The sequence below is a fragment of the Salmo trutta genome, chromosome 17 (assembly GCF_901001165.1).
Source record: "Salmo trutta chromosome 17, fSalTru1.1, whole genome shotgun sequence".
Taxonomy (NCBI): domain Eukaryota; kingdom Metazoa; phylum Chordata; class Actinopteri; order Salmoniformes; family Salmonidae; genus Salmo; species Salmo trutta.
Window position 1 is genome coordinate 21,966,712 of NC_042973.1, and position 15,326 is coordinate 21,982,037.

General features: G+C 44.7%; 1 protein-coding gene across 3 annotated transcripts in view; it reads left to right on the top strand.

Moving 5' to 3' along the window:
• The first annotated feature begins 229 nt into the window (after positions 1-229).
• jph3b (junctophilin 3b) overlaps positions 230-15,326 on the top strand; it is a 31,926-nt gene continuing 16,829 nt past the window's right edge. For all 3 annotated transcript variants that reach the window (XM_029696131.1, XM_029696132.1, XM_029696133.1), the window contains exons 1-2: positions 230-1,695; positions 13,310-14,099. In XM_029696131.1, the coding sequence (XP_029551991.1) occupies positions 1,314-1,695; positions 13,310-14,099 (1,172 nt within the window). In that variant the 5' untranslated portion in view covers positions 230-1,313. The remainder of the gene's footprint in view (positions 1,696-13,309; positions 14,100-15,326) is intronic.

Sequence of the window (15,326 nt, forward strand, 5' to 3'; positions counted from 1 at the left end):
TACGATCTAATAAACAGATTTTCCAGTCTCTATCTATTACCATATAATTATCTTACATAATGATTAAATATGTTTTTATGCATAGACCAGTGATGGAGAGGTGAAATGGCTAAGGCATGCAAATAGAGCAGAGCATGCAAATAGAAAAGCAATCTCTGCTCTTCAGGGCTGCAAAAGAGAGAGGAGAGAGGCTTGGATGTTATGCTGCCTCTGTCTCTTTAAAAACAGGAGCATGCATGTGAGGGGGAGGGGGTGTTGGCTGCATTGGAACAGTCCTCCTCTAATGAGCAGATTTGAGAGACACCAGAGAGAGAGAGAGAGAAAGAGAGAGAGAGAGAGAGAACCAACCATAAGGAGAGAAGGGGGGAATAAGACAACAACCGAAAAGGGAGATAGTGATACATAAAAATTAAGAGCATGGCGCATTAAGAGGAGGAAAAGCAGAGATAAATCTGGATTTCTCACCAGGAAGGGAACAAGAATAAAAGCATCAGCATCGCTCAACCACTTAAGGACGTGGATGAAAAAAGAGAGAGGGAAAGGGAAAAGAGAGAAGGAAGATAATCAGATCACTTGTTTTTTTTCATGGTCCGTGTGCGCACTTGCTGTTGGTGAGAGTGTACGTATGTGTGTGTGCATATGGGAAGAGACTGCATTGCTGTTCACTAGCAGAGGCATCAGGAGAGAAACAAGCTGAATCCCTCTTTTTTCTTTCTCTCTCTCTCTGTTTCTGTATTGCACTGTGCGGCAGGAGCATGTTGGGTGGGTTGGGTACAGACGACAAGCTGAGCCAGCCAAAAGAGATGGATCTGTAAAGCTGTAAATGGTGTCAGATCTGGCCAGCGGCTGACTGTTAGCTGTGTTACCTGGGGTTTCTAGGTGGAGCCTGGTGGTGCTCAGCTGCCAGGGAGCGCTAAAGAGCGGCTGGGAGAGTGCCGGCAGTGGGGCCCTGCGTGGAGGGAGGGGGCCAGAACCCAAAACCCGGAGAAGGAGGGTTTTCTGCATTTGTGTCAGCAGGGAAGACACATGGCTGGCATAGGCCTTTTCCCATTTGTGAGCTGCGGCTGTAGGAGATTGGACTGGGAGTGACAGTGAAGCACAGCTATAGGAGAATGGTCTGAAGAGGCTCCCAGCTGCTCCGGCCAGGAGGGACCCTACACTCTGGGGGCTATTTTTATTTTTCTTCTTTGTCAACCCAGGGGATTTGTATGTGTGTCTTCCTCCCCCTCACACCTCATCATCACCAACTCCGCCCCCAACTGTGTTTTTTATTTTTTTGAGATTTGGGGGATTTGCCAAAACCTATTTCATGCATGTCCACTGGGGGCAGGTTCAACTTTGATGATGGGGGGTCATACTGTGGCGGGTGGGAGGAAGGCAAAGCCCATGGCCATGGCATCTGCACTGGGCCGAAGGGCCAAGGCGAGTACTCGGGGTCCTGGAGCCATGGTTTTGAGGTGGTGGGGGTGTACACCTGGCCCAGTGGGAACACCTACCAGGGCACCTGGGCGCAGGGCAAGCGCCACGGGATTGGGATTGAGAACAAGGGCAAGTGGGTGTACAAGGGGGAGTGGACAAGTGGATTTAAGGGACGCTACGGCCTCAGGGAGAGTACCGGCACCAGCGGGAAGTACGAGGGGACCTGGAACAACGGTCTTCAGGACGGATACGGTACAGAGACCTACTCTGATGGAGGTAAGACCCAGACTCAGACTGAGTCATGTTATGGCTGAGTAGTACCCTCTGTGTAAGGCATCAACATATGGATGCCTTACACACACACACACACACACACACAAAATTGAACTGTCTCCTGCTTCATTATTCTCCTGTCACTCAGAAACTAATCTCTCTTTCTCCGTCCATCTGTCATTTAAGTAAGCAGTTCCGCTGCTCGAGCTGCAATAGGAGATACATTTAGAGGCCCAAATTAAGGCCATCCGGACTCTGCATGCAGTCGGAGAGAGAGAAAGAGATATTCCAGATAACCTGTACAGCCATGAATAGGAAATAAGCAGTCAGGGTGAAGTTCCCATAACCAGACAGAGAAACTCATGGTAAACCTGGCTGGGCAACCTGGTCTCAGAGCATTTTGTATCCTTCTGTACGTAAATCCGAGACGTTACATTTAGTATGATATGTTACGTTTCGTATGGTATGTATTAATTTGTTTATGTCCATCACCCATTTCATATGATATGTTACGAATGATAATGCTATGCTAAAGTTGTCTCAAAGAACTCGCAATCTGAGTTGCTCGACTTTCGCATTATACGCCACCTATCCACCGCAACCAACAAACCTACTTTCATTTTTTGTAACCATACCAAGTGTAACATATCATACTAATTTGTTGGTCTCGGTGGAAAAGGAGAGCCAAACAGGCCCCCATTAACATCGACGGGACTGAAGTGGAGCGGGTCGAGAGTTTCAAGTTCCTTGGTGTCCATATCACCGACAAACTTTCATGGTCCAAACATACCAAGACAGTCGTGAAGTGGACACAACAACACCTTTTCCCCCTCAGGAGACTGAAAAGATTTGGCATGGGTACCCATATCATCAAAAAGTTCTACAGCTGCACCATCGAGAGCATCCTGACCGGTTGCATCACCGCCTGGTATGGCAACTGCTCGGCATTTGACTGTAAGGCGCTACAGAGGGTAGTACGGCCCAGTACATCACTGGGGCCAAGCTTCCTGACATCCAGGACCATCCATACACACATACTCTCTCCTAAGGTGGATTCCAGATCCATCCAGATATATTCATCAAAACATTTCATATCACAAAACAAAACAATCACACAGTTAAAGGACATAACTGTCTGTAGAATAGTTAGAATTATTCTGGTGAAATCTCCTGATGCAACACCATTGTTAAGCTTATATAACTCTCTAGCACCTTACACAATCATGCACCCAACCAGCAGCCCACCCAACACTGGCTGAACGAGGAGAGAGAGCAGGCTAATGAGGACAGAATATGCAGAACAGATATGATACAGTACTATATCCACAATGATAACAGTTACAGTATCCACTCTGAAGACAGCACTAGGCCTGTGAGGCTTTGTTATAATGAAATGAGTATGAGATGTAATAGAGAGAAATGGATTTGGAGAAGATAAACTGGTAGATAAAGATGTATAAGAATAGTCGATAATTGTCGTATGAGAGACACTCAGATACTTGATATCTACAGTCAGCATTCATTATGTAACACTTCAATGTGTCCGTAAATCAGTCAGCGTCTTTAAAAGACATCAGTATACTCCTCGTGTCTGTAAGCTACAGCATGTTTTGCCGAACAACAACGTTAATCAGCTGATTACAACATCCATCATCGTAAATAAGAAATAGTCTTGCATTCTACCCCCGATCTGTGCTCACACATGTTGCATAACCTCCTTATCAAACCACAACTGAATGGAGGAAAAGGATCTATGCACTGAGCAGTTGTTTTTCTGTCTCCCTCGTGCCTCACTGCCTCTGTACAGTAAGTTGCTGTGGAAACACACAGACACGCAGCAGGTCAGCGTGTCACAGGGGACTCAGTGTTCCTTGCTCTGATTGGCTGGTTGACTTTGCTAATGGTGTTTACTTATTTGGGCACTAATCTGGCTGCTTAATCACAATCACAGTAGACAGTGACAGAGAGGAGGGAGGAGACAAAGCTACAGAGAGGTTAAAGTAGCATTGTCTTTCCAATGTCTTACCCCTCAGATTGAGCAAGACATTCTATACTACCAATGGCCATGGAATAAGGAACCCGTCCAAGGTATCCATGGAGGACACTTCAACAGTCTGTGTAAAAGAGAAGTTAATAATTGTCATGTAGCTAATTTACAAGTGTTTCTGATGGTTGTTGACGCTCCATTTTACACCATCAGTCACGTGATAACGATCAAAGTGATTGCTGATTATCACATACTATGTGATTGGGAGTAAAACACACTCACAAAACTGAAAGCTACAGGAAACTGCCCTGAGAGTTGTCTATCTGGATATGAGTCAACCTGTTCAACCTTACAGTACAGTAACCTGTATAATGTGATCCCTGACCTACATACCAACATGGTTGTTATTAAGAAGTGGTTTGAACCATGTAGAGATGTGGAGGGGTCTACAGTTTGTAGATCATCAGCTGATTTATGTTGTTATATCATACTGCATGGTGCGTTATCGCAGTTATTAAAGAACGTATCTTATTGCTGTTGAACCAGATTATGTTATGAGGCCAAATAAATAGCATGCTCAGTTATTCAAAATTATGAGCACGATGTAAATCAATTTTGTGATGTACAGGGCAATTTTGGGGGAATTAGCATTCAAATGATAAATCAATAGTCTGATGTTTCTATGTGTTAATAATCCTTAAATGGAAAAATCGAAGAGAGGGGCACACCATCACCTCTCTGTGACAGAAAAAGCTCAAAACCAAATCCCGGATAACATCCGTAGTCGATTTAAGCTTACTGAGAGATTTAGCTTTTAACTGCAGCTCATTTTGAATGTTGATGTTTTTTAAACAGTTTTTCTAGCTGTATTCTGTCCTGGATTGCAGTCTGGCCGTGTCTGTTCTAGCCAGAAACCACTTTATGTCATAAAAACTTTTCCCAACACTTTCCCTGGCTGCCACTACTCTTGCTCAACTAAACCTGTAATCTGTCTGATCTAAAATTTTTAAATGACTTCAACAACAAAACGAGGTAAGTTGGTCGAACATTTTGTCATTTAGAAAAAGTTGTATGTATAATTGATATAAAGTTATATCTATAAACTTTGTATATACACTGCTCATAAAAATAAAAAGAACACTAAAATAACACATCCTAGATCTGAATGAATGAAATAATCGTATTAAATACTTTTTTCTTTACATAGTTGAATGTGCTGACAACAAAATCACACAAAAATAATCAATGGAAATCCAATTTATCAACCCATGGAGGTCTGGATTTGGAGTCACACTCAAAATTAAAGTGGAAAACCACACTACAGGCTGATCCAACTTTGATGTAATGTCCTTAAAACAAGTCAAAATGAGGCTCAGTAGTGTGTGTGGCCTCCACGTGCCTGTATGACCTCCCTACAACGCCTGGGCATGCTCCTGATGAGGTGGCGGATGGTCTCCTGAGGGATCTCCTCCCAGACCTGGACTAAAGCATCCGCCAACTCCTGGACAGTCTGTGGTGCAACGTGGCGTTGGTGGATGGAGCGAGACATGATGTCCCAGATATGCTCAATTGGATTCAGGTCTGGGGAACGGGCGGGCCAGTCAATAGCATCTTGCAGGAACTGCTGACACACCCCAGCCACATGAGGTCTAGCATTGTGTTGCATTAGGAGGAACCCAGGGCCAACCGCACCAGCATATGGTCTCACAAGGGGTCTGAGGATCTCATCTCGGTACCTAATGGCAGTCAGGCTACCTCTGGCAAGCACATGGAGGGCTGTGCGGCCCCCCAAAGAAATGCCACCCCACACCATGACTGACCCACCGCCAAACCGGTCATGCTGGAGGATGTTGCAGGCAGCAGAACGTTCTCCACGGCGTCTCCAGACTCTGCCACGTCTGTCACCTGTGCTCAGTGTGAACCTGCTTTCATCTGTGAAGAGCACAGGGCGCCAGTGGCGAATTTGCCAATCTTGGTGTTCTCTGGCAAATGCCAAACGTCCTGCACGGTGTTGGGCTGTAAGCACAACCCCCACCTGTGGACGTCGGGCCCTCATACCACCCTCATGGAGTCTGTTTCTGACCGTTTGAGCAGACACATGCACATTTGTGGCCTGCTGGAGGTCATTTTGCATGGCTCTGGCAGTGCTCCTCCTGCTCCTCCTTGCACAAAGGCGGAGGTAGCGGTCCTGCTGCTGGGTTGTTGCCCTCCTACGACCTCCTCCACGTCTCCTGATGTACTGGCCTGTCTCCTGGTAGCGCCTCCATGCTCTGGACACTACGCTGACAGACACAGCAAACCTTCTTGCCACAGCTCGCATTGATGTGCCATCCGGGATGAGCTGCACTACCTGAGCCACTTGTGTGGGTTGTAGACTCCGTCTCATGCTACCACTAGAGTGAAAGCACCGCCAGCATTCAAAAGTGACCAAAACATCAGCCAGGAAGCATAGGAACTGAGAAGTGGTCTGTGGTCCCCACCTGCAGAACCACTCCTTTATTGGGGGTGTCTTGCTAATTGCCTATAATATCCACCTGTTGTCTATTCCATTTGCACAACAGCATGTGAAATGTATTGTCAATCAGTGTTGCTTCCTAAGTGGTCAGTTTGATTTCACAGAAGTGTGATTGACTTGGAGTTACATTGTGTTGTTTAAGTGTTCCCTTTATTTTTTTTTTGAGCAGTATATATATATGTATATATATATATATATATATATATATATATATATATATATATATATATATATATATATATACACTATATATACGAAAGTATGTAGACACCCCATCAAATTAGTGGATTTGCTATTTCAGCCACACCCGTTGCTGATAGGTGTATAAAATCGAGCACACAACCATGCACTCTCCATAGACAAACATAGGCAGTAGAATGACCTTACTCAAGAGCTAAAAGTGGCACCATTATAGGATGCCACCTTTCCAACAAGTCAATTCGTCAAATTTCTGCCCGGTCAACTGTAAGTGCTGTTATTGTGAAGAGGAAACATCTAGGAGCAACAACTGCTCAGCCGTGAAGTGGTAGGCCACATAATCTCACAGAACGGGACCACCGAGTGCTGAAGCGCAGAGCACGTAAAAATTGCCTGTCCTCGGTTGCAACACTCACTACTGAGTTCCAAACTGCCTCTGGAAGCTATGTCAGCACAAGAACTGTTTGTCGGGAGCTTCATGAAATGGGTTTCCAGTGGTGTAAAGCTTGCCGCCATTAGATTCCGGAGCAGTGGAAACGCGTTTTCTGGAGTGATAAATCACGCTTCACCATCTAGCAGTCCAACAGACTAATCTGGGTTTAGCGGATGCCAGGAGAACGCTACCTGCCCCAATACATGGAGCAAACTGTAAAGTTTGGTGGAGGAGGAATAATGGTCTGGGGCTGTTTTTCATGGTTCGACCTATGCACCATAGTTCCAGTGAAGGGCAAACTTAACGCTACAGTATTCAATTACATTCTAGATGATTCTGTGCTTCCAACTTTGTGGCAACAGTTTGGGGAAGGTGCTTTCCTGTTTCAGCATGACAATGCCCCCATGCATAAAGCAAGGTCCATACAGAAATGGTTTGTCGAGATCAGTGTGGAAGAACTTGACTGGCCTGCACAGAGCCCTGACCTCAACCCCTTCGAACACCTTTGGGATCAACTGGAACGCAGACGGCGAGCCGGGTCTGATTGCCCAAAATCAGTGCCCGACCTCACTAATGTTCTTGTCGCTGAATGGAAGCAAGTCCCTGCAGCAATGTTCCAACATCTAGTGGAAAGCCTTCCCAGAAGAGTGGAGGCCATTATAGCAGCAAAGGGGGGACCAACTCCATATTAATGCCCATGATTTTGGAATGAGATGTTCGACAAGCAGGTGTCCACATACTTTTAGTTATGTAGTGTACAACTGGGAGAGCCTAAAGATAAATAATCCACTTATTTAGAGAGAATTTGAAATCAGTTTTTAATAAAGCCGTCAAATTTAAGGTGAGTGTGTTGCAAGTCAATGGTACCTAAATTAGCATTTTCCAAATCATCTATAAGTAACTTCATTGAGTTAAACAGACCGTTTTAAGATACGTTAGGATGATTTGGACATGATTTGGCGCAATAATGGAAAGAGGGACCTTACATCAAAACCCCATAATAGTGGGGATATTAATAGTGAGATGTGTAATGCCATTTTGTTTCAATATTTTAGACATTTAATTAAAATAAGATACCTAGACTTCAGTTTTTAAGACTTAATTACTAAAAAATGTACCTGATAGATGGGCAAAATGCCCAATTTCCATTTTCCTTCATAGTTTGTTTGCCTAAGCATAACCATCATCAGATTAAAATAAAATTCTCCAAACTCCAAACTTTTTTGTGTCAGCAATTAGACATTTTGCTTAAAGAGAGTTGCTACAAATTACCATACAGCCCTATCTTACAACACTGTTGTGAGTCATGTTTTTTAAATGCACATTACTCTCTCTCTCTCTCTATATATATATATATATATATATATATATGTATCACTTTCTCTGTCTGTCTGTCTCTCTCACTCTCACACACACACACACACACACACACACACACACACACACACACACACACACACACACACACACACACACACAAACAAGTCTGAAGTGCAATTGCTGACTTTGTAAAATATGAATAATTCATGAAAGAGACAATCCAAACACACTTTCTGCCATCCTTCTCAATTTCCTCTGTTATGAATTTAACTCACAATGCGGCCTATAATATCAAAATGAGATTCATCATTTGATTACAGGTGTAGTAGGCCTAAACTTTGAAAAAGCCACACCATCTCTGTTGGAGTGAATATACAACAGACAAGTTTAACCTAGAAACAGAAGAACACATAACTATTATGAATTCAGACCGAGGGTTGGTTGGCGCGTGATCTAATCAGGGTTTCTCTGATGTTTCCGCTTCTTTGATCTTTCCACGTTTAACCATTTCCATGCAGTCCCCTGTACTGCTGTTGCAAAACCCATCTCGCAGCCCTCCGGCGGAAAACCTCCACCAAATTCGTTTTAACATCTGAGTTGCATAGTCCATAGAAAACCAATACGCAAATAAACGACAGAGGATTATTGTAGCCAGGCTACATGCATCACATACTAGGTCGAATCTGAACGCCGGCAGCATGTGACACGTTGTGAATTAAAATACATTTTCAGAATCCTAGATGTTTTCATAGCTGTGGGGAAATTGAATAATATGCTTGCCTCACCGATTATTAACACGACTGAGAGATGCCTCCACAACCAAATTACTACCACAGCCAAATTAACTGATGAAACTAGCTTCAATCTTAATTGAAATAGGCTTTCCGACTTCCTGGTCGAGCTGTAAGGGCACATACACGCGTGGGAAACTGTTCAGACAAACCAATGATGAACGTGCATCCATCCACCCCCACAGAGAGAATGCTATCATTTCAGCACCTTGGAGAGCTCCAATGACAATAGGCCTACACTTCGGGTCACGATGCAGCTTCATTAAAACATTCCTAAAGTCTGTAAGGCTACACAAGGATGACACAACTCAAGTAAGCATATAATATGTTTTGCTTGATGTGGAATGATTCATGGCATGTGTAATGACAGGATTTTTATGTCAATGTCAAAATTAAGCCAGAAGAAATATGTCACTGACATTTCAGGAGCACTTGATACTTTGAATTCAATTAACACACATTTGTTAAAAGTACATTCAAGTAGACTACTGTATTTTTCTCTGCTAGATGTGACATTGGATTTATTTTGCCTCATAATAAATGTTCATGTGTGCAATCTTGCATCAGGCATTAGCCAAGCTATGCTTTACTAATGGCTGTAGTGAAATACAAGTAATGGTGAGATGATGATCCCGTGGCCATGTCACGTTCGTTGCTCTCTCATGGGAGAGAGACGTCCCTTCTTTTTTTTAAACTTGACCTCCTTCACTGAGAAGTGTTCTGCTGTTGCAGGTCGGGGACACACCAGTCTTTATTTGTATTGTTATTCATTTTCTTTTTGGGGGGGGGGGGGTACACACAAGTCTTTCATTATGACCTGATTCTAGCTAATGTGTCTGCAAACTATAATAACAACTTAATATGCTGTGGTCTGATCCAAAATGGACCTAATCAAATTGTCAAGAGAGGATAAGTCACTTCTCTGTGTATATGGACTTTGTTGAAACCAGACATAACCCAAGTTATTTCAGTCTGGACCTTATTTCAGCTGTGTCGCAAAAGCTAAAAAAAATTAATAAATCAGACACAGAAGAAGCACTCATACTTCCTCCCTCGCTCTCTCTCTCTCTGGAGTGTCTGTGCTGGGATCAATTAAATCAAATCAAATCAAGAGCTGGAAAACAGGAAGTGATCCTAGATAGATAGATGTGCCAGAGCAATGCTGGAAGGCCCTAGCTAATCTGTCTGTCTGTCTGTCTGTCTGTCTGTCTGTCTGTCTGTCTGTCTGTCTGTCTGTCTGTCTGTCTGTCTGTCTGTCTGTCTGTCTGTCTGTCTGTCTGTCTGTCTGTCTGTCTGTCTGTCTGTCTGTCTGTCTGTCTGTCTGTCTGTCTGTGGGAATATCAGTGTAATCCTATCAGTTGAGGCCTGTGTTTGATCCATCATATGGCACACAGCTGTTGACTGATAGGATCGGGCGGGTGTGCCCAGATGTCGGCCAGCTGTCTCTGTGACGGTCAGACGTGTGTGGAACGGGGGGAGTTATGAGAGTTATGTTAGAGCTTGGTCTTATTCTTGCCCTCTCTCTCCCTCTTTCTCTCTTCTCTGTCTACCTATTTCACTCTCCTCCCGCACACACTCAAACGCACAGAAATATTCAATGCCCACCCAGACTGCCAGTTTTGAAGAGTAGTAGGTTTCAGTAGGTTTCCATCCTACTGTGGTAGCAGCAGTAGAAGTAGCATCAGTAGCAGCAGTATCAGCAGTAGAAGTAGCAGCAGTAGAAGTAGCATCAGTAGCAGCAGTATCAGCAGTAGAAGTAGCAGCAGTAGCAGCAGTAGAAGTAGCAGCAGTAGCAGCAGTAGAAGTAGCAGCAGTAGCAGCAGTAGAAGTAGCAGCAGTAGCAGCAGTAGAAGTAGCATCAGTAGCATCAGTATCAGCAGTAGAAGTAGCAGCAGTAGCAGCAGTAGGAGTAGCAGCAGTAGCAGCAGTAGAAGTAGCAGCAGTAGCAGCAGTAGAAGTAGCATCAGTAGCAGCAGTAGAAGTAGCATCAGTAGCAGCAGTAGCAGCAGTAGGAGTAGCAGCAGTAGCAGCAGTAGGAGTAGCAGCAGTAGCAGCAGTAGGAGTAGCAGCAGTAGCAGCAGTAGGAGTAGCAGCAGTAGCAGCAGTAGGTGTAGCAGCAGTAGCAGCAGTAGGAGTAGCAGCAGTAGCAGCAGTAGAAGTAGCAGCAGCAGTGTGTTGATGTGGGGTGGGGATATCCCACACTCTCTCTGCTGTTGCCTCATTGAGCCATCCAACCTTGTGCATTTCACTGACATGCCAGCTCAAAGATAGCAATGAAGGCAGAGAGGAAAGGGGAGAGTGTATGTGTGTGTGTGTGTGTGTGTGTGTGTGTGTGTGTGTGTGTGTGTGTGTGTGTGTGTGTGTGTGTGTGTGTGTGTGTGTGTGTGTGTGTGTGTGTGTGTGTGTGTGTGTGTGCGTGTGTGTGTGTGTGTGTGTGTGTGTGTGTGTGCGTGTATGCATAGGGTTGGGGGGGGGTGGAGAAGGAGTGATACAAAAACAGACACAGAGATTGGTTGGGATCCTTATATGGGCCTACACAGATGTAGGATCTACATTTGAGCCAGATTGCCAAAGCAGGAAAATAATCATGCAGCAACAGGTAATATGAATTATTATGAGGATTATAATTAATGGACATTTTTGTAGGGGTTGATAAATTTTTCGTAAGGGAAAAATCAAGTCTGAAATGTCAATGTGGAAATTACAAACTTTAGAAGCCTTTTAAAACCTCAAATACACTACACATTTTCGGTACAGTTCTCCTGCAACAGGGTGATCAAATTAAGATCCTACATCTGTATGTGTGCTGATTCCACACTTAAGCAGCAAATTCTAGAAAGCTTGCTGCGATGAATCACCGAGCAGAAGAGCTGTTACATCAGAGGGTTTGCTCAGTCATTGGCAGCATGGAAAGGACGGAATATAGATAAGACAGATGAATACTTGTACATAGATGGATCCTATAGATCGGTCAATTAGTTCAGCAGTCCTCACAAGGATAGTAAAACAAGGAAACATTTTGTCAGTCCCCACAAAGAAAAACGCTATTTTAGGCTTAGTGTTTAGGTTTAGGGTTAGGGTTACAATTAGGGTTAGTGTTACAATTAGGATTAGGGGTTAGTGGTTAGGGTTAAGAGTTGGGGTCAGGTTTGGGGTTAAGGTTAGGGTTAGGTTAGCTGTTAAGATTAGGGTTAGGGAAAATATGATTTTGAATGGGAATCAATTGTTTGGTCCCCACAAGGATAGTGTGTGTGTGTGTGTGTGCGTGCGTGCGTGCATGTGAGAGAGAGACAGAGAGAGATGCAGTGAATTGTCCCAGATTTCAGCACTACAGAGATATCCAACAGATGGACCTATACTGGAATGGGAAATGGAGAAAAATCCTGCGACATCTTTAAAATATAAACTACTAAGGCAGTGTACTGAACAAGTATTGGGTCTATTCACAGACAAAATAGACTTAGAGTGTAGTTCACAATAGGAAACGATGCTACCTATCCCTATAGATATGTCATATATTGCATCGGGCTGAAAATCTACCATCAAACCTTTGACATAATATAGCACCACTGAATTGAATGATGGAATCCAGTGCCAAGTGGAACCTGACCTTTGACCCTAGCCAGTCAGGGTCAGTCCTTTGTTACGCTGTTCAGGCACCTAATGTCCATTTGCTACCTCTATATAGGAGCACACTGAGACATGATCAACCAGAGGAGGTTGGCAGATGACATGATGACCAGCTGCCATACTGGACATTTCAGGGGAAAGAACATGACATTATTTTGTTGACAATATGACCCCTAAATAACAGTGCTGACAGGTAACAGGATGGACATAGTGATAGATAACGGGATGGACATGTTGATAGATGTTATGAGTGCTCTTCACTTACTATCTCGCCACAGTTTCACTCGTACATATATTGATGACTGGGATACAGCCTGGGATGCAGTATTTTTACTTTATATCCTTAGTATAGTAGTGTTGGTACTGGCGGTATTAGTAGTGGTAGTAGTAGTGGTATGTTTGGTTGTAGTTATTATGGTAATACTGCATGGTTTAGTCCCTAATTGAAGTACTTGAACTTAGTGTCTCAGGTAAGATGCAGACGATGCTGGAGGGGAAGAGTGTGTGTTCAGGCAGCGAGTATTACTGTAGTAGGCTATAATGTCATTAGCTGAGTCCCGACACAGACAAAGAGGGATTTACACATGCTAGACTCTGCAATATGTTCATTAGCCCCCTTAGGCACATACCTCTATCACTAGTGTTGTTGTTGTATTGTGAAATATAAAAAAATGAATAATTTATTGATATGCTGTTATATCATATTGGTATGCATTGTGACCTTTGTCTCTCTCTCTTTGCAGGTACGTACCAGGGCCAGTGGCTGGGGGGGATGCGACAGGGATACGGCCTGCGGCAGAGTGTGCCGTACGGCATGGCAGCCGTCATCCGCTCTCCGCTGCGTACCTCCATAAACTCCTTGCGCTCGGAGCACAGTAACGGGATGGCTCTGCTCCCGGACAGGGCCGGCGTGGCGTGCGTGGGTGGGATGAGCTCCACTGGCAGTCCGGCCGTGTCGCGGGGGGGCTTCGTGCTCACGGCACACAGCGAGGCAGAGCTGCTGAAGGGCAAGAAGAAGGGACTGTTCCGAGGCCGCTCCATCCTCAGTGGACTCAAACTGAGGAAGTCCGAGTCCAAGAGCTCTCTGGCCAGCCAGCGCTCCAAGCAGAGCTCGTTCCGCAGCGAGGCGGGCATGAGCACGGTCAGCTCAGTCAACTCCACCATCAGCCTGGGAGAAGGCGAGGCCGAACTGGCTGCTGCCGAGGACGATGTGGACGCCACGGCAACAGAAACCTACTGCGGTGAGTGGAAGAACGACAAGCGCACAGGCTTTGGCGTGAGCCGGCGCTCGGACGGCCTGCACTATGAGGGGGAGTGGGTGGGAAACAAGCGGCACGGGTATGGCTGCACTACCTTCCCTGACGGGACCAAGGAGGAGGGCAAGTACAAGCAGAATGTCCTGGTGAGCGGCAAGAGAAAGAACCTGATCCCCCTCAGAGCCAGTAAGATCAGAGAGAAGGTGGACCGGGCTGTGGACGCAGCCGAGAAGGCTGCAGACATCGCCAAGCAGAAGGCTGAGATTGCCATGTCCAGGTAAGACCCAGCAACAGGTCCATGTGGCCTTCCTTGTAGGCCTTACTACCAGTGGGTCCATGTGGCCTTCCTTGTAGGCCTTACTACCAGTGGGCCCATGTGGCCTTTCTAGCAGGCCTTACTAGGAGTAGGAGTAGGGCCTTATTATAAACTGGGTGGTTCAAGCCCTGAATACTCATTGGCCGACAGCTGTGGTATATCAGATTGTATACCATGGGTATGACAAAACATTTATTTTTATTTCTCTAATTATATTGGTAACCAGTTTATAATAGCAATAAGGCACCTCAGGGGTTTGTGATATATGGCCAATATACCACGGCTAAGGGCTGTATGCAGGCACTCCGCGTTGCGTCGTGCTTAAGAATAGCCCTTAGCCGTGGTATATTGATCATATACCACACCCCCTCGTGCTTTATTGCTTAATGATAGTAGTCTGTATATAGGGGGCTGGTAGAGGGTCATCTTTGGGTCAGGCTTGATGGATAGAGGGCTTATAGTACCTCCGAATAGCAATTACTAGGGTTTAGTTTGCAGTGGCAAACTGTGACTTTTGGACAAAGGCCTTCAGTGGCGAAAAATGATCTTCCAACACGTTGTACCAAACTCAAAAATTACTATCACCAAAAGTGACAACGATGACACATCAAAGGATGCGATTGTGACTCGCTCATGATCAGTGGTGTTAGTATGGGCTATCAGCAGATACAAAATAAAAAAGATATGCCATATACCAACTTTTGTTTCAGTGGGCAATGCGTATACTCACTTTTAATTGCCATTGATGTGTATCAAAGTAGTGTAGTGGAGGTATACTAAAAATCATGCACAAAGTAGCCTACGACATCGCAATGTACAAATATACTGACATGAGCGCTACATAGCTTAGTTTCACCAGAATATCATCTCAAGAGCAGCTCTCAACTCGTTGTTTGCCTGCAACCTGTACTCAGGTGTAGACGTAACATAGTAAAATTAAACCCAGGACACTGAAAATAGTATTTAAAAAAAAATCTAGAATAATTCTTATTTTCTTTAACCTTTATTTAACTAGGCAAGTCAGTTAAGAACAAATTCTTATTTACAATGATGGCCTACCCCGGCCAAACCCGGACGATGCCGGGCCAATTGTGCGCCGCCCTATGGGACTCCTAATCACGTCCAGATGTGATACAGCCTGGATTCAAACCAGGGACTGTAATGACACCTCTTGCACTGAGATGCAGT